We start from the raw sequence: 19,964 nt of genomic DNA on the forward strand, positions 1-19,964 counted from the left end.
ACTGCTGTATTTGAACCACTCTGCAAAATTCTAGTATTGCCATGTGAGAGCAAAGAAGTCCAGCTTTCATTCTCCGCCCACCGAGGTGGTGCAGCGGTTAGGGCGATCGACTGCTGTGTCCAAGGATGCAGAACCGAATACCAGCCGCAACAGCCGCTTTTCAATGGAGGTGAAAAGCAAATTGCCTGTGTACATTAAGGCCTAAGGTTCTTTAATGTGTAATGTCAGTGCACATTAAAGAACCTTAGGCCACTGAAATTTCAAAGCACTCCACTACGACGTCTCTTGTAGCTTCAGTCGTTTTGGGACGTTAAACACCATAAACCAAACCAACCAAACCTTTCATGCTCCAGAAGTGACATCTTTCTCCCATTCCCATTTGCATAGGCAGTGACAACGGTTAAAACTTGTTGCACTTAATTTTTAATTCCAAGTGAGCCCTTGCAGTGTGGCACGTGGCAGGTGGGTAGGGTTTGTGATACTTCTCCCTTCCTCTCCCCCCCACCACCTCACAAAAAAAGGGGGGGGGGGGGGGGGGGGCAGGATAGAGGTTGGATTACCTCCCTAGCTTCCAGAAACCTTCACCCTCTGAACTCCATCTTAGAACATGGAACCTCCACCGTCAGATCATTGGAAAAGCAAAGGGAACTACCAATGCTATCAAACATCGCATCACACCATGTTGCATCAGATTGTATAATCGCACAATGGCAGCATAGGCGATGGCAATGAAACGCAGAGATACCGCTCTGCCACATGACCGAAAGGCTAACAATGCAGGGTGTTTTTTTTTTTTTTTTTTTTCAACCGAAAGCTACCTTACGCTGGTGCTTGAAAGAGCACCAACTTGGGGCTCTCCTTTTATGTGGGAGGGTGACATTAGAATCAGCATGCCACGACATTTGAATTCAGGTTAACCCTATGCCACGCAGGCACGTTCATAACAGGCATGAAAGTTGGTTCTGCATAGAACGCCGGTGAACTTTGATGCCTTTAGCGGAGCACTGGTTGTGTTCGACGCAACGCTCGGTTGCCTGCAGACAAAGCTTTCACTCCACACTCAGCTCAGCAGCGTTGAACCCATCAATTTTTTTTTTTTTTTGTGCAAATAACTTTCCAAGAAAGGGGGAGTTATTATACAAAGCTACATTTAGAGGTTCTGTTGGAAAGAGCATTGTTTAGCTGTCTCACATCAAGTATAAGTTTATTGCAATTTGGTAGAAACGTAATTAAAATTCACTAAGTTTACCAAAGTGCAATAAGTTTATATTTCACTGCACTCTAGCCGCGTGTCACCCTGCATGCCATGCACAGCATAAAACAAATAAAAGCAATAAAACCGTGAATGAATATCGTTTATGATCCCAGAAGTCTGTAGATAGCTAACAACTGAAGAAATCTTTTCCAACGCATTTATGCAAGCAAGGTCACAGGGCCAGCTGAAAGATGCATTTCTGCCCAATCGAAGCCTAACATCAAAACAGCCAAAATGCCTACGGTTCTAGTGCTACACTCGCTTTTGATGAAGCAGTTTTGGAGTGGTTAGCGCTAGTATCGTCAAACTTCGTACGACTGAAATTTGGGGCCGAATCGAGCTACAGTAACACCAAAAAATTGCGTAATAGGCTCCTTCTCGACGATTGTCGGCCTGCGTCACTGCACAATGCAAGAGAATGGAATGGAACAGTCAGCTCATAACCGCAGCGTAGGTAGAACTACGGTCTACGGTCACAACTGTGCATAATGGAAGCACCACATTGACCTTGCAAGCACTGTAGAACGATCAAAACAATCGCAAGCACCGTAGAACCACATGGTAGAACGATCAAAACAATCAAAGGGTAGGTAGAACTACGGTCTACGGTCACAACTGTGCATAGTGGAAGCACTACATTGACCTTGCAAGCACTGTAGAACGATCAAAACAATCGCAAGCACCGTAGAACCACATGGTAGAACGATCAAAACAATCAAAATACCGCGCACGCAAATACACACGGCATCGCTAGCGCAAATGGCACAGTCAGCTCATAACCGCAGCGTAGGTAGAAACAAGTCGGTCATGGGTAGAACTAAGGTCTACGGTCACAACTGTGCATAGCGGAAGCACTACATTGACCTTGCAAGCACTGTAGAATGACAAAACAATCGCAAGCAGCGTAGAACTACATGGCAGAACGATCAAAACAATCAAAATACCGGGCACGCAAATACGCACGGCATCGCTAGCGCAGGAAATGACGCCCCCCACCGCCTTTCAAAAAGAAAAAAAAAAGAAACTTTTTTTAAAACACCTTTAAAACGAAGGCACGCACAGAAAAAGAAAAGTATTTTTTTACTAGCGAGTTTTTCTCGCCGCTTTCTCTAGCGCATGCGCTCAAACGTGTTATTTCCGGAGGGGTCCGCATGCACGCTGAAGTATGGTGCGTAATTTAAGCGGTACAAAGTAGCCTGCAAACTCTTTCGTTCGTGTGTAATTTTGAAAGCGTGAAGTCTGAGTGTTCGTTTCGTTCTTTCATTACAGTCAGTCACACTGCACACAGATCTTGGTGACATAAAGATAGAGCTGTTCTGCGAGTCATGTCCGAAGGCAGCAGAGGTAGGTTTTCAAAAACAGGCAGAGCGTTTAGCCTTTGATAACTTTTTAGTGATGTGCTTGGCATGTGTTTCGAGGTGAAGGTTGTAGAGTATGCTGAGAACTCACTAAAGAAAAAAAAAAAAGGCTACGCTAAAAGGTAAAAAACAGTGATGAAAAACGACGCACACAGCTTCGTGTATTTTGGCATTCGCCGGCGAATAATTTTAGCGTATGCTGGGAGTCGGCCGGAGCAAGATAGTTCGTAGATATTGGCTCTCACGCTTTTGTGTAAGTTATGTAATAACGACAGCTGCACGGCCGTTGCGCAGTCGCCACAAAAATAACCGTGAGGTGGTCAATGTTTGCTGCTCGTGATAGTGCATGACTTCGGCTGTGTTGAACAGTTCTTTGCGAAAGGTTATGCATGTAGCAGATTAAAATTAACTGAAAGAAAACAATGTTTATAAGAATTAATAAGAAAATACAATCTACAGTTTGATTACATTACTAACAAGCTTACACTGCCCGAAATAACGCAGTATAAGGACCTTCGGTTGAAAGAATATATATATATATTTTTTTCAAGAGAGCTTCAAACACTCAATTACTTTTGTGCATCTTATCCCATGTGAAAAAAATGCTTTGTCTATTTTAGGAAATGCTGCTGTAATCAGTAATGCTGCTGGATTAAGTAGGGGGCTAAGGAAGCTGCAACCCGATACGGCATCTCCAAGAGATAGGGAGGGGGGGCCCATTAATTCTGACGTGCTGAATCTATGGAACCACATATAATGTAAATTTGAGCGATACCTATGAAGCAAGCTAACTGAAATGGAGAGAGGAGAGGGTCCCCGCCTTATATAACTTCGTTTAGTCTGATCACTTGTCTCTGCCACTCAGGGGGCACCCTTTTTATGTGGCAATCTGAGTTTGCTTACGGACCAAGGAGGAGTTTTTCATGATTTGCTATCAAACCGTACGTTCAGTGCTGTCGAGAGAGGGGGGGGGGGGGGGGATGTAACGTCTAATAATAATTTAACGGGGACAGGATATGAAATTAAAATATTTTCTTTTACCTTCCACCACCACATGCAGTCGCACTCTGGCCCGTATTTCAAGTTTGCGTTGTTATCGAAAATGTCACTATCTCCCCGATTTTGAGTCATCTGATTGGTGGAAACGGCGGAACATGATGTTGCCACCTCTTCCGGTTTTGCAGTGGCAACACCCGGTTCAGGTGTTTCGACCAATCAGATGATTCGAGGTCACATGAGATAGCGACACTTCAATAACGAATCAAACTCGGAATACGGGCCTCTGTCTCTCAAATAGTTGCATTACTCACTTTCCCCAGCTTTTGGAGAGGGAAATAGGACATACCATCTTACAAATCATACAAGCCAAAAACCAGCTTTTTTTATTTCTGCTGTTTGTACCTTACATATTTCTAGTTGCATTTTATACTTTTAAATTTCTCTTTCCTCAACTCGTACATTTAATTTGCACTTTTTGCCATAGCATTACTATGTATACGTTTCTTCCCACACCTTGCTAACATCCCAAAGCAGGATTACAGTATGTATGTAAGGTGTTCGCACATGCTGAGCATAACAGCTGTTAACATTATTGTTGTAATTGCCATCGCCAGCTACTGCATACAATTCCTCCCATGCGTAACTTCAAACGCCATGACAACCGTAATGCTGATGAACCAGAAGCACAGTGAGAAGCTTCCTGTTTGTATAATTTACTTGCACAATCAAAGCTATGTATAGTTCATCATGGCACCTGTGGGATTAAGTGCACAAGCTATCTGTAGATGGTTTCAACTAACACACTTTGCTATGGCAACAGTGCAGCCATGCTCCCATTGACGTCCAGTGCCAAGTTGTGTTTTAACAAGTAAGCCTAGCTACACATTCCGAATGTCAAACTTGCCGTACAAAATTTATAGGGCTCTGGTGCATCGTTTCTTTTTTTTTCTTCTTTTTTTTTTTCCCCTGCTGCTTTGCTATGAAATTGCAGCAGCAAATGTTACATCTGCTAGACATACTGGCCAACTCTTTCAAATCAGCAAATTGTGTGAATTTGGACACTCTTTACAACTTTATGAATATTGCCTCAGATCTTATGAATAGAAATTTATTTGCCAAACAAATAAGTTTCACTATAATCCCACCATTGTTATATGTATCTTGCACCACCTTACAAGAGCAGTGTTTGCCATCCATGGGATCATCAGCTGTAGCGTGGTGGTGACTTCTATCATCTGTCTCAGGGCTCTCAAACTCGTAATGCTACATGGGCCGTGCTGACAAAATTTCATCCCTTGCACGCCAGAAGCTGGAAAAAAAAAGAACAGAAGCAATAAATAACAATGAAATAAACATTAACGGAAGATTCTCGTTCTCAGACCACTCTCTCTCATTCTCTGTAGAAATTTAAAGCAGTGCATGCTGCCTTCTACCTAAACAACGGACGTTTGTCCGTTCAGGATGGCTCAGAGAAAGGTGCTGAAAGGATACAACGGTTAATGTCACAGTCGCTTGTACTTGAAAGGAAAAGAAATAAATACTTGGAGATGAAAAATAGAATAGGTTGACCGGCGCTTCATAATTGAAGGCAGCTGATGTTGAATTTATTTGCTAAACAAGTTTGACGGTGAAACTGTCTCATGAAGCTTGTATGCACTTTTGGAACAAAAGCCAAAATTTGGGGTCATGTTCGACAGGCCTGCGTGTTTGACACCCCTACTTTATAGTAGCACCATTATGTAATGTCTTTCCACTTATGGAGCTAACATTACTTTATCAAATTGCTATGGTGGTCTATTGGTTGAAAACTTCAGGCCTGTAGGAAAGGAAAGTGTTTTGGGGTGTACGTCCTTTAGAACATAGTGAACATAGTTTAGTGGCATGTGTTGATGTGTAGTTGGGGATAGAGGAGTTCGATCTCAGCTCTATTTTAGTGCAGCTGCAATACAAAATGCCCGCATCCCAAGAATTTTGAACACAGTAAAAAACTCCATTTCGCCGAAATTAATCTGGAAACCATTACCAATGGCATTCCTTGCAACTCACAGTGCTGCTTTGGCTCATAAAAATCTATCAGTGCTGAGATCGTTGCACGAGGGGGCCGTCTCATTGCATTATGAAGCTCTAGAGTAGATGCTGTTGTGGAAGGTGTCGACTAATTCGTTTCATCGCTTTTGTGGCAAAGGCAGGAACATAAATGCATATATGACAGGAATTTTGTCTTTGACCACCTGTGTCTTGCAGAACTTCATGGCACTTTGTGCTTCAGACTATTACAATGGCTGCCTCTTTCATCGGAACATCAAGGGCTTCATGGTACAGACCGGCGACCCCACAGGTGAACTTTCAAAAACAAGGCCTTTGCCTCTCGTAGATGCAAACGTCACTAAGGTGTGGCCTTCTCATTCAAGCGAAGTGTATTCATGAAAACAGTGCATGAAAAAAAAAAGCTTTCCAGTCGTACGATTCATTCGTTGTGAAAGGCTGCATTTGCCATCATGAATGCCTTACCACTGCCATGAAAGGTCAGGTGAATTCTATTCATGCATGCTCTAATCACATTAAATTATCATTTGCTGTTTTGCTGCCATATACTTCCTTTGTGAATTGTGGAGGGATTCACTGGATGAGCCACCAATTTTTTGTGGTAATGCAACTTGGAACATGAGAACAGAAGAGATTGTTGGTTACAAAAGCCATTTCTTTCTCAAGCAGCGTGATGCTCTCTATGTTCTCATTTAAGACTGCGCATGTTTCCTTATTGCTAGTCTTGCAGCTTATCCCAAATGACTATGACTGCTAGCCAAAGGTTCAGAACCTATGCCTTGTTAGTGCGCATCTTTTTTCCACACAGTTGTCTAGATTGTTGACTGTATCAGAGCACTGTAAGCTTGCTTTTGTTTGAGAGGAATTGTGAAAACATTCTAGATGGGATCTGTCAGACAGTGGATGCCAAGACCGTGGTGCAAATTTGAGGCAGACACATGCTATTTACATGATGCCAGCTGTCAGGCAATTGCATTGAGGTTTAGAATGCCTTGTGTTAGTGAGTTCTACTGCACATATATTTGTTGGGGGCTAAATTGAACTCATGCTTTATTCAGTGCAACATTTTTGGCCTAGAATGCATTGCATCAGGTGTTAAGTTCAGTTTAGTGGGGTTATCCTTGGCTGTGAATTGTGTTGGGGACCTCTTAACCAGCTATAAAAGTGACTGAGAGCCCCAAGAAAGCTGTGAGTAGCTTATCTATTTGCAGAAAGCTTTCTTTACATGCACTGATGAGTGACACAAAAAAGTAAGGCACCAGCTCACTTCACCAGTTGAGCCATTCATTCTGCGGCTGCTTTTTTTACACTGGATATCTGAACATTATTATTTTTTTAAGTTTACAGTAGGGTGTTGAATTAGAATTGGTAAATATGAGTCCAGTTCCTATATTGGTTCAACAGTGGTTTACTGGCCACTGAATATACACGGCTCAATTCATGAAGGTACTGCATACGTGCACATTGCTTTGCCATTTCTTCTCAGCCAAACATAAAAAAGCGAAAACTTTACTTTGGAGTGAAAACTTTGAGAACCCTAAAAGATTGATACTATTGTGTAGTGTAGACTGTTGAGCTAGTTGTTAAATCATGTTTGTCCAGTTCGTGTTTTCCCGTCTTTCGCACTGTTTGTTTCTGAAAATCCTCTGGGTCCCAGTTTGAGAACCACTCTTGTGAAAGGATTAACTGCATGACTCCCAGGGTACTAAAAGTTCTGTACTTGTAGCATTTGACCATTTCGGAAGTGTGAGGCATGCGTTGGGAAATACAGTTAATAAATAATTGAATACTAGTAAATCAAGCCAATTCCTCGAAGTCTAAAAACTATAAAACGGCGTATATACATACTCTTGTGCAGAGTTACTGTCAAGTACCACCACCTATTGATCAAGTAGTGTGGGTGGAAAACTTTTTATTAGTTCGTTATAGAAGTTGTTTCTCAGTAAGTAACTTCTGTGGAAGCTGGTAATGTGGCCATAGTTTAAGAAATATGTTGTCATTTTTTTTGTGTAGCTTTGTTTTTTACTCAGTGAGAAAAAAACCAGCATTGGTAGCGTTTGTGTGAAATGTGGTATGCAGGACAAAAAGGCAGTGTGGCTTTATTGCCTCCTTCATTTCAGGCACTGGAAAAGGAGGTGAAAGCATTTGGGGAGCCAAGTTTGCAGATGAACTTCGGGATGATCTGAAGGTATCATTGCTGTGTTATACTAACTTTTCTCTTTGTGAAGTTACACTTATAGTAAGGGATTTTTTGCAGCCTGGGTGCTTGTTGTCGTTACTCGTACTAACATATAGCTCATCTTAGCCAAAAGGAGCACACTGCAGTTGGAGGCCTCTTGCAATACCTCGCAATTTATTCTTGCCCTCGGCGGGAAATTAGGAGGTTATAGGCTAGTGTCTTACCAGTGGGAAGTGGTTGTTCTTGTTTCTACTTTTTAGTCGTTTATCTTCATGACTAAATTATTACTTCACATTTGATCAACACATAAAATAATTCCCTATGCTTTCCTTGATATTAATGGCTGCCTTTGTATGTTCACTGTTTATTGTTTAAATGTGGCATTTATAAATCTATCACAAGGCCGAGCACAATGGAATAGATAATAAACCTAGTGCATCTAACCGAATATGCGCTTTTTGGCGGAATTCCTCTGCTAGCTCTGCTCTCCTAGGGTCACGCAGGAATGTCTAAGGGAACTTATGCCCAAGCTGCTGCTTCTCATTCCCGAGCTCTCTCCACATCATGCATCTTCAGTATAATTAAAGAAAGACAAAAAATTCTACCTGGGAGCTTTAGTGTCAAGAATATAGTTCTTGCAATTTGTGTAGGTGTATATTTATATATTTGCTTACTTTTCACCCTGAAGGTTTTAAGAGTGCAGCAAAGATGAAACTTGGATGCAGAGCTGATGATTTTTAGTTTTACTGCAATCACAGTGGAAATCTAAATTTGCTTGCTCCACAAACCTGAAACTTGTGCTGCAAATTTCATTTTTCTGCAAGAGGCCTATTATCAGCTTCATCACTGCCGTTTGCACCTCCCTACTGCAAGCTCATTTATTTGCTGTTTCTTGACAACTTATTTTTTTTTTATCTAGGTTGATTTGTCGGTCAATAATGTCCCAAAGCAACTCAGTCTGTGAGAAACACTGCAGTGGAGGGCTCCAAATAATTGAGACCACCTGAGGTTCTTTACCATGCCGCGACATTGCACACTATTATACGGGCACCTGGCGTTTCACCTTTAGGCTCTATCTGAACGCAGCTGCTGTGCCCAGGATTGCACCTGCGTTCTGGGAGTCAGCAGTTACACACCTTAAACACACCTTAACCACTGAGCCTGGAACTGATTACTTACACTATGCGTTGCAGCGATGCAAAAAGTTGCTCACTGTGCCGGAATACATCTGCGTACGAACACTTTTTCAGAGCCTCTGTTTCATCCTTTAACGATGAATGCATCAAATGCAAGCAGGGGAAGGTAGCTCCTCTTCAACTGATCGTAACAAAATTATAAAATGTGTATAAAGCAGAATATACTGAAATATATTGCTGGAATCTATGGTGCTGCTATGCTGACAGGATACAAGTCGACAATTTGCAAGGTGAAGAAGTCTAGCTGAGTGCAAGGCCTTTTTTATGCAGTGTGCACATTAACCCATCAGCAACATGGAAGAATAAAGAGCATGAAGATGTTGAATTTGGGGGTACGCTAAACATCAGCATATGCATGTTGATGAGCCTAATGCATAAAGCAAACCCGCATTCTCGGGGCCTGGAGTCGTGCACTCCAACCACTGAGCCACTCTGGTGAGGTTCTGGACCAGTTTATTGTCGTAATTTTGTGTTGGTGCAGTATTTTGCAACCCATTCAGTTTCTCTTTTTGAGCTGCTTTGTTATAACTGCGGCCCTTTCGTTAATGCTAACGAATGTGTTTATGTTTTCTCCTATATATTTATGGAATCCTGGCAGCTTTGGCACTCGGATGCTGTGTCAAACAAAAATGTCTGCATTGTGTACAACGGCAGTGCACATTAAGGAACCCCAGGTGGTCCGAATTAATCTGGAGTCCTTCACTACATCATCCTCCATAGTCCACGTGTCACTTTAGGATGTTAAACCTCACATCTAACGTTCAATTTTTGTTTGCATTGTGCTCACAGGTTGTACATTTCCTACATTTAGATGTCTTGATTCATTTGTACAGTGACAATGGGTGGCATTGAATTTCATTCCCAGTGTTCGTAAACTTGGCTCTGTGATTTCTAAGTGAAATTTATAGGATTATGGCGTGCTGCTAAATAACTTTCTCATGTGCATTTAGGTGAAGAATTTTCCATTAGTTGTGCACATAAGCAGGCTAGGTGCATTGTGCTTGGGGTTTGACCCACCAGAAGTTGCGCATTTCACATGAGTACTCTCTCCTTCCCTTCGAGCTCTGTAATGATTATTGCTTGTCTTTGCTTGTGGAACCTATCAATACACTGTATTGCTAGATGAATGCTGGTCAGCGCTGCCAGCACCTGATGAGAGTCTGACTGCTTGTTGGCTTTACAGCACAGCGTGCGGGGAGTGGTCTCTATGGCAAACAATGGACCCAACACCAATGCTTCACAGTTCTTCATCACATATGCCAAGCAGCCACATTTGGACCTCAAGTACACCATCTTTGGAAAGTATGCTCCTTATCTACCTAATCCAGAACAGATCCACGGGATTACTTAGGTGAAGCTGCAGGCATTGTTGTCTTGTCAAACCACTGCTACAACTTGAAGCCCTACAATTTGTGCCATTTCTGAAAAACATTGCAGCCAAGGCACATGTTTTGACCTTGAATGAGAAATCTGATTTGCTTGAAGCAGTGTCCACAGGGGTGAAAGATTAAGAAAATAATTTTTGGAGGCTAAATTTGTTTTATTGGACTCGTCCTTAGATAAGTTGTCAGCTGAAATATCTGGAGGGTCTTTGCTGATTTCATTTCCCTTGTGTGTTTGGAGATGTTGAGGTGGACTTCTGGCTGTTTCGTTGGTGGAACGAATCATTGGCCCATCGGCGCAATGTGGAAGCATCCACCAATACAATGTGCGTTAACTGCAATTACAAACGCTACGATACAGCAAGGGAAACCTAGGTGGCTCCACTTTGTGATCCACTATTACAATTACTGGAGACATTTTGGTCTCTCTTTCCGGGGTGGATTTGTGAATCGATCTGAGATAGGGTGTTTGGTGGGTACAGGGGGTGATCCCATTGGGACACTCCATTTTCAGACATATCTCATCGAAACAATGGCTCAGCATGCCCAGTGCCAGGTTTCCTGTTTTCTTCTTCATGAAATCCACATCTGTTCGCACGCATGCGGACGCAACGGCGAGGTGATGAAATTTTCCCCAGTTGAGCACAGCTGTCATTTCTTAAATGGGTTCGAAGCAAGGCAAGACAGCTCACAGATAGGTTTCTTGTAGCCACAGTAGTTTGGCATCCTATTTCAGGTTAGTACCACAAGCAAGAGCATGCAGTATAGGCTTTGTTACAAGTACACAGCTGCTAAAAGCGTGTTCAGAGAAACTTTCCAGCTATATCAAGATATGGAATAAGAAAACTCCTGAGGGGTGTTGATGCCAACAGGAGGCCAACTCCACAGCTGCCACAGAAGAAACAACCATCCAGCTATGAAAACAGCTATGAAGCAACGAATGATGGAAGAAATTCAAAAGAAATTTTTTCTATAAAAAGATGGGACGTTGTAAAGATCTCAATCGAGGAGCAATTCATGCAACTGGAGCAGCACATGAATCTTGGAATTTTTTCTGGTGCTGCCGAAAACATGCTTTCTAAACTATACAGCTGCCTCCAACCTTGCTCTCAGTACAAAAGAAAATAAATGCTGGCATATATGATAAAGACCTTCTTAACGAACTTTTGTACAATCGACTGCAAAAGTTTACTGCACACATATTCATGGGAAAATAATGTGTTGTAGCTCTGGCTCACGACTCAGTCATGTGGTATTAATTACCTACAGATAGAACATGTGCTTCCCATCATACCTTGGCACATTTCAGGTGGCTCAATTCTGTGACTGCGCTGAAATAAATTTTTTTTTCCCCACACGCATCCTGTAAACTTTTGCAGCTGATAGGAGTACCTACATAGCCTGCTGCCTGAAACCCTTCTATAAACATTAGCCCTTCGATTTGTATTAAATCACAGCCACGAGTATAATTTCCCACATGCATAGATGGCACTTGTGATACACCTTACATTGCCCGTTTCTGTAGCAGCAGTGTGAGGAAGTTTCTGAAAATTGAAACTCAACAAAATATGTAAAATTGACACTGGGAAATAAGAGGCCGACATCTTTGGCTGTTTTGTCTTCGGAAAACAAAACTTCATCTACCGTCTATGTATTGTAAGCTATAGCTGAAATCACAGTGATAACAGCCCCCGAGGTTCCATTACAATGTTAAATCGTGTCCCCTTTGCTTGTTTTCTGTGGTTAAAACAAAGCCATATCAAAGAAATTAGTAGAAGTCACGTCATTGTTTAGAAGGCTTGAAAAACTTCACATTCTTATGTGTTGCAAGCTTGTATTTTGGTAGAATGTTTTGACTTCCATTTTGTTGGCTTTTTTTTTTTTTGCTTGTCGTTAGAATTTTCTTATAATAATTCCCTTTCCAACTGATTTTTTTCACCGATTGATGCCAAAAAATAAATCTTGCTCACATTGTAAAAAATTAAAAGATTTTGTTTTTAGGCAGCACCTTGTATTTTTGTAAGCTTTGTACATTGTTTAAAAAGTTGTAAAATCATCAGTTGATCAAATGGCTGAAGTCGATGCTTCTTTTTTGCCTCTGGTGCCTTCTTTCTCATGGCTCACAGTTTCGGAAATGCTGGAACAGGAATGTGCAGTATGCCAGTAAAGATGCTCAGGCATAAGCAGCATATAGCTGCGCCATCTAATATTGTCCCTTTCCAGGGGCTTTGGAACAATGCAATACTAGCGACAACCGACTCCGCTAAATAACACGTGTGAGTGTTCATTACTAGATGAACATTTTGTTGGTCCCTTTGTGACTACAATTATGTTACTGCTACTTCTCTTTGAGTCGCGGTACTACTTGTGTTACTTTAATGCTCACCCTATTCATGCCTCTAGCATTGGTTGGTTTCTTGTAAAGATTTAAATCATACAGCCAATATATGCGCTTCACTTGTGCACTCAAGCTTCGTGATGAATAACTCAAGTTTTCTGGCATGCTTGGTTATGGCAACTAAACTTATCGCTTAGTTGAACGCCTATTTGGTATTGTGCAGTTTAAACAGCATTATTTGCTCGTAAAGTCGGTGCTCTGTGATCTTCGGGTGGTATCATGGTGATGACTTTGGTTCGGCATTATTGCTTCGTAGTATCTATTCAGGCTTCTAAATACACAGCTTGTGGTAATGCTGTGAGAAACGCTGTTTGCTTCTACAAATAGGCTTCTGAAAAAGGATGGGAAAGAAGTCAGTTGTGAAAAAATATATATAAAGAAGAAAAACTAAAGAGTTAGTTGGGACTGGGGTGAGAGTTGCACCATAGTTGCTGCACTGCATCATCACTCCCCATTGGGGCTAACCACCAACCTAATCACCAAAAAAGAAAGTTAATTAGCTATCTATTTAAAAGAGCTTTTACAATAAATTACATCTGCCGTAGCTAAGAATTTGTTCCTTAAAATATATATATTTTGTCTATTTTGAAGTCTTTAGTTTCAGTAAATTTTGAAAGCACTCACTGAAACACACTGTATTTTATTTTTTCGTAACGAAAGTTGGCCAGAACAGCAGAGCTCTTCAGAATTTTAGATCACCTCTTTGTGATCAAAAATTTTCAGTACCTTGTAAAAATGTGTGGCAGAGAGAGCAATACCAATTCCAGATCATTCCAGGGACAATGCAACAACATTGAATGATATCAAGCAAATTTAAGAGCTTAAAACAGCCATCGTTTGTATGCTCTTATGTGGAACCATCTCATTTGCTGATTGCAAGAGCAGTGATTGCACCATTGATGTTCTCAAAGGACTTGTGGCTGAGTTCAGCAGGGTTGCGAACTTTCATTGTGTCCTTTGTCCCTAAGTGTGATGACCTGTGTATACCACTTGCAAAACTAACTTCCTATTCCCCTCTTCCACTCCTTTTTCTTCCTTTGTTCCCCTTCCCAAGTGTAGAGCAGCCACCTTGTCGTTGCCTGGTTAACCTCCCTGCCTTTCCGTTCTTCTGTCTCTCTTTCTTAAATGGAGATGGCAGTGACACTTTTTGCCACTGTTCAACTGTGCCCAAATAGCTTATTGCAGCTTTTTCTTGTACTTCCTGCATATTTCAGGGTCATCGACGGCATGGACACACTTGAGGAGCTTGAAAAGGTTCCTGTTAACCCAAAGAACTACCGTCCACTTCGTGATGTGAAGCTCAACTCTGTCACTATTCATGCTAACCCTTTTGCACAATAGGAATGAGGCATCAAAAGACTGTGGGTTTCTTGTTTTTTTTTTTGTTTTTTTTGGCTCTCTTCTTAATGTGCTTGCATTGATACTCAATGTTTAGTATTTCTTGTGCATCTTATTACGGGTACTGATATACAGCCGGGGCACTGAAATGTATTACTTTACTTATTTGTTAGCATTATTGCTAGCTTCACTATAGAAGCTGTAGCAGTATGGGATTGAGGTCAGCAGTGTTCAAAGTAAATTCCTGAACACTTTTAGAGACGCTTAATTTTGTTATGTGTTAATCATTACTTCTTCTGCTGTTTGGCTACAGCCTTCTTTGCCCTTACAGTGGTCCTGGCTTGGTATCTGAAATGCCTGACACTTCTGATCTTTTGGTGTTTCAAATATTTGACTTCAATCTCCTTTGCACTGTTGCTATGGCTAGGCGTTTCGAACACCTAACACTGCTGACATTCTGTACAATGAGAGGCAACTAACAACTGCTGTTCCGAATGTGCTGGCTCGCGACAGCTGTGAGCTGTGCCACCTCTCCGCGCTGTTTGGTAGCTCTGCAGACACCTGGCTCCGAGTGATGCATGCTGGTTGGTTAGACCTTGTTATGATAACACACTTTGCAGTAGTCAGTCGGCATTTGTTTGGACCATGCTAAGCAGTCGCTGGCTTTTTGCTCTAATGAGGCTTCTATGCTATCGCATAAGAGAAAACATTGAAAGGAAACTGTAAATGAAGTAATAAACATTCAGTAGTGAAGGTAACAATAAGCTCATAAAACTCAAACCACAAAAACAGATTCTAAGTACAAGTTTAATCAGTGCTTGAAATTTATCGCTATCATCTGCATCTACCGAATTCTAATAATACTTGTCTTAATCCAAGGATTAGATTCATTTGTTTTCTTCAGGTTTAAAGGTACAAAGAGAAATGCAAGTGTGAATCATGTTTTTGAACTTCAGCTACATTGAGTTGACATAATGGTACGACACTGCATAAAAATTAAAATAATTTTGACCTGCCTATAATAAAAAAACTTGCATGCATGTTGCATTACAAATTTAACTGATAATGCACTGTTAAGGTCTAAAATACTATCAGTGACATTCCACTAAATTTCGCCAGCAGTGCTTCTTTATATGACCAGATCTAACATAGACATGCTGTGTAGTCTTTGAACAACTTATTGAAAGAAGACAAGACTATTGATGAGCTCTTTATTATGATAAGCAATATTAGTGCCAGCAGAATACCTTGACCAATCAATACCATCATGGTAGAAAGCATCACACATATTAAGCTTGCTGTCGTTCATACTGATTGTAGTATATCGGTTTTCAAATGCTTTGGACCCTTTGCAAAAATCTGGAAGCCAGCTTCTCTGCATAGCAAAAACCCCTTCACCATGGCAGCCAAACCTATTTGGGGGGCAGAAATTGGCTGCAGTGTACGAGACATCTATTGTGACAATAATGAGAACGTCCATTTCCTGCACCCCTCGGCCTTGTATTGCGTCCGCAGTTCTGCTTGCCAGGTTTGGGCATGACATCAGGTTTGACATAGAAGTATTCTGTGCTGCACCCAACTTCTCGCCATTGAACCGCTGGCTTCAATATGTCGCTCGGACCTCCGCCATCTTCGCCGGCGATTCTTACATCAGCGGCCTGCAGCCCGCGGCACGCACTGTCACAACGCTGCGCTGGCTGCAGTGTTTGAACCCGGGTACTCCGGGACAGTAGTTGGGAGTCTTAACTACTGCATCACCGCGGCGGGCCAGCCTACCAGATGGGTTAAGACACTATTTTTGGTTGGCATATTCTTTGTTTTAAATGCTGAGTACTGCTCCGGGACACGTGATGCACGCTCTCAATTTCATATTTGTGTGGCAGATTATTTTTTTCATTATTTATATCGAGCATTTCAAATTCGGTTTCTCAGCGCTGGTATTGGGTGCTGTGACGTAACAAGCAGAAAAGAGCCGCAACCTTGGTCACGTGGGTCCCAAAAGTGATGACGTGTCGCCTGTTCCCGCTGTGTCATCTGCTGAAGTTCATGTGGTGTGCGTGCGATTCGGCCAAGTATAAGCTTTGACGCAATCATATCGTGAGAAAAGCCAAGCGGCACCTGTCCTCAAACCGAGTGGTTCACTTGGGCCGATCTCAGTCCTTGTATTTAGTTTGTCACACAACACGACGCCGATTCTTGGCGGCGCCTGTGCCGACTGGTGGCGCCCGCAACCACAAGAACCCGTTATTGGCCGATCCCTTCTTCATTTCAATGTTGATATGCCACTGTTCACACCGATCACAACAGGGCGCCCTCCACTTCGCCCCGCCCTCAGCCATGGTGCAAAAATGCTCTGGCTTCTGTGGCTGCTAAATGTGTTATCTTCTCTTCAAATTTTTCTGCTGCTTTTTTTTCTAACCGTCCAATTATTCATGAAAAGAATGTTTCAGGATAACACCTCAAGATTATTCTTTTACCACGCTAATATGGGGTTGCCACGGAATGCACAGGTGATATCCGAATGGCTTCAACCTGCTTGCATACTTCAGTGCAGCTGATGTTTGCAAGCAGCATATGTGTACGCAGAAACTTTGCTTGGGATCGTTTTGCCTGCGATGCAAGTTGCTTACGTCCTGCTTGTGTTAAACTATTTTCTGTGCAATGCACCGGTTGCACATTTATTTGTTTACGCAGTGGATATAACTTTGCAAGAAAGGCATAGATGAAGATGTGAGTGCCATCCTGAGGAATGCTTTAAAGTCGTGTTGTTGGCACAGCATAGGGCCGGCGTCTCTCACTCAAAGTATATCTACTTTTTTCGGTTTTGTTTTGTCACGCAGTTAGTCGCCACCTGCTTCAAGTTATCGGGAGCCTGGGCTGTCCGAGAGTTGTTGAGAGGAAATCCGGAAGAGGAGCACTGCGCTGGCTCGCTGATTGTACTCTCAAAAGAAAACTATAGTGACCATAAATGGGTGTGAACCAGCTGTCTCCACATCAAGAAAAACCAAGTGGAGGCTGGAGAGTGTATTTTATTCATAACATATTTGCATTTGCAAAACGCAGTTGCATTTGAAAGAACCTTACTTGCAACCCACTGGTTAGAAAGCCATCCAAAGACGGGGCCACGCAGGCGCCATTCAACAGGAGCAATGAGCATCTGCTGCCGAATGTCCTGCAAACTGCTTCCGCGCCAACACCTTCTGTAAGGTGGATTCCGAACGCCGGCACCAGCAAAGAGTCCTAAAATTCGCTGTTCGCCGTAGCAATAACCCCTGGGATAAAATGACGTATAAAATAAATCCCTCTTGGTGATCGCTGACCCATGCAGAGTTGCTTATGGAAGTACCAGCTGCAGTACAAGCCAGTTTCTACTTGCAGTCGCATAGCATGCTACCGCCAGTGTGGATTGGCTCACCCATGTAAGCTTGTTTACCTAGTCCCCTGCTGTGGCGTCACTAAACTCAATGAAATATTTATTTTTATTATAAAGTAATAGCGTTGACAGTGAGGTAGTGGTATGCTTATACTATCTGTTGTTGCGCTGGCCAGTTCTAAAGCGCCGTCCGCCATGGCTTTGATGCGAAACAAACTAGACCTAGTGACAATCGGGTAGCAGGCTTGCATGAGAGTAGATAGTTACCCCATGTCAGCAAAACATTGTTAGGCGGCATCGATCGATGTTTGAAGCCTCGAAAAATAATGATCGTTCCTCTGGCAGGTGACGAACAACTGTGCCCTTCGACCCCTCCCTCTTTCTGCAGTCTAGTTAACAGATAATGTTGCTGTTCGCTGAAAGGCCTATTTTTCTTTTGCTTATTGAAGTCATCGGACATGTGATTTGTCCGTGGGAAGTGTGACGTCACGAGACCATATGGCATGGTCGAGCTGCCAACCTGGGCAGCGGCATTAATTATGCAAAGGCAAGAGGGAAATTGAACACACCGGACCATTGCATCCCCCGTTCGAAGCTATAGTCACCTCGATAAACCATGAGCGTATACATGGGCTGTGGCATGGAAGTGTCCACTTCCCTGACCAGAAGGCTGTAATGATCTCATGGTGCTCGAAACTCGCCTGAAGGAAAAGTGGACTGGCATCTGATGTGGTCTAGTTCGCCTAAAAAGGTATGGCCATCACACAAATTATTCCGAATGTCTGTGATTTCGTTACATAGGCGATAATATAATCATGTAGCATGCATACTGTGGGAAACCGCTCTTGTGTATATGCCGCATGAATCTGATCGTCTGACTTTTTTGTCTCCAAGTTAACGGGTACCTAAAATGGGACATCTATGGCGCACAGTGTAAACTGGCCTCCTTCCGTTATCTCCACTGTGACTGTTTGCCGCGGACGCTTGGAGTTGCATATGTGCCTCCTAAAAGCTTATTCACGGAAAACGAAGCAAAGAAACGTGCTCAAAAAAAAAAAAGAAGGTTCTGTGTTGTGTGTTGATTCTTGTTCATGCTCCTTCGCGATGCGTGTTTGATTAATAGCAATGCCCCAATAAGCCCCATAAAGTCCTGATTCAACTTGAAAACTTAATGCTTAATTTTCTATCCCTTAGGGTGGGGCCGCCAAGCAAGAAACCATTGTTCAAAACCATAGACAAATTTTTGCGGAGAATTATCAGGTACTAGAAGATTGGCTGCGCACTAGACAAGTTATAAGCAAGTGCAGAAAAAAAACAAAAAAAAAAACAAGGTCTAAGTACCGACACATACACGGCTGTCTCAGTCCTTGCCTTTTTTGCGCTACGTGTTGTTTCTTTTTACTTGAATCATGAACTAAAAAGCATATACCCTTCCGCAAAACTTAATTTACACAGGTAAATGAGCAACAGGCATGATTGACTCACACAGGTCAATAGCGATCGCATCAATTACATGTAGGCTTACAATGCAGGCTATCAAAAATAGACTGCAAATGAGGATACAGAAAAAAAGAATTGTTTTGCATAGTTAATCAAATGCGAAGTAGGTGCGATAGCACTGCTGATCAAGCCTTCTATGCTTCTGTATACATTTTTACAGTTTGCTGATCAAGCCTTCTATGCTTCTGTATACATTTTTACAGTTTGTCAAAAAGCAGGGAAGTGAGCTTGAAGGTGAGCACCCATAGCGCGGAGGTGAGCACAACATATTTTACGATGTGGCGAGTTGCACGGAGCCGAGATGTAGGGAACACAAAGCGTACATGGTCTGCCAGTGAAGGTTGAGAGGGGACAGGCGGTGGATGAAAGGTTGAGGACGCGCAGAGAGTGATGTTGTTTCGAGTCGTACGCAGCACGTCGCTGCGAATGGCGAAATACACACGAGAGGTATGTCTGATGTCTAACATTTCTTTCTCACACAGCGAAACAACGAAGACGGCAAGTTAAGCAAAAAGCGTCCCAATAAACGAGCTTGTTCAAAAATGGAAAGGTATGCAGAAGAAACATCGAACAGAAAAAATTGTGGGCTTTTAGGCATATGGCTTGAACCTATAAGTGAAAGCTGTGAGACAGCCATTTCAAAGCGCGCTTATTTCATAACTTTCCTTAAATATTCGTTTACAGAAACGAAGTGTCTAAAGGTACGTCCGACGTATCCATTCGATTCTCGTAAAGATACGGCGGACGTCGATATACAGGCTCATGGCTATATGCACGTCGAACGCGGCCACATTCCGCGTGCTACGCGTGAATGAATCTTATCCTCTATGATATCAGCTAGCCGCGACTCTCGATGAGGTGCTACGAAGAGTGCATCCGTTCTAACATATATCACGGTCTTCACTTAGGGTTGTGTGCGGCAAGTATCGCTGTCATGCAT

The 19,964-nt window shown here is 42.4% G+C and overlaps 2 protein-coding genes across 7 annotated transcripts in view; both read left to right on the top strand.

Moving 5' to 3' along the window:
• LOC146184282 (GDP-fucose protein O-fucosyltransferase 1-like) overlaps positions 1 to 19,964 on the top strand; it is a 137,259-nt gene that overhangs the window by 52,181 nt on the left and 65,114 nt on the right. The window lies entirely within an intron of this gene.
• LOC146184283 (peptidyl-prolyl cis-trans isomerase-like 3) lies at positions 2,313 to 18,679 on the top strand. 6 transcript variants are annotated; one of them, XM_084609329.1, is made up of 7 exons: positions 2,313 to 2,423; positions 2,525 to 2,599; positions 5,857 to 5,950; positions 7,779 to 7,846; positions 10,217 to 10,335; positions 14,028 to 14,067; positions 16,992 to 18,679. In XM_084609329.1, the coding sequence occupies exons 1-7, from the start codon at positions 2,421 to 2,423 to the stop codon at positions 17,127 to 17,129; spliced, it is 537 nt and encodes a 178-aa protein (XP_084465455.1). In that variant the 5' UTR covers positions 2,313 to 2,420; the 3' UTR covers positions 17,130 to 18,679. The 6 variants fall into 6 exon arrangements, with proteins under 6 accessions (XP_084465455.1, XP_084465454.1, XP_084465456.1 ...); XM_084609328.1 differs by having other exon boundaries at positions 14,028 to 14,106; positions 16,992 to 18,677; XM_084609330.1 differs by lacking the exon at positions 16,992 to 18,679 and adding an exon at positions 12,542 to 12,691 and having other exon boundaries at positions 14,028 to 14,170.

The sequence above is a fragment of the Amblyomma maculatum genome, chromosome 7, assembly GCF_055883805.1.
Source record: "Amblyomma maculatum isolate TAMU_Amacu chromosome 7, ASM5588380v1, whole genome shotgun sequence".
NCBI classification, from domain to species: domain Eukaryota; kingdom Metazoa; phylum Arthropoda; class Arachnida; order Ixodida; family Ixodidae; genus Amblyomma; species Amblyomma maculatum.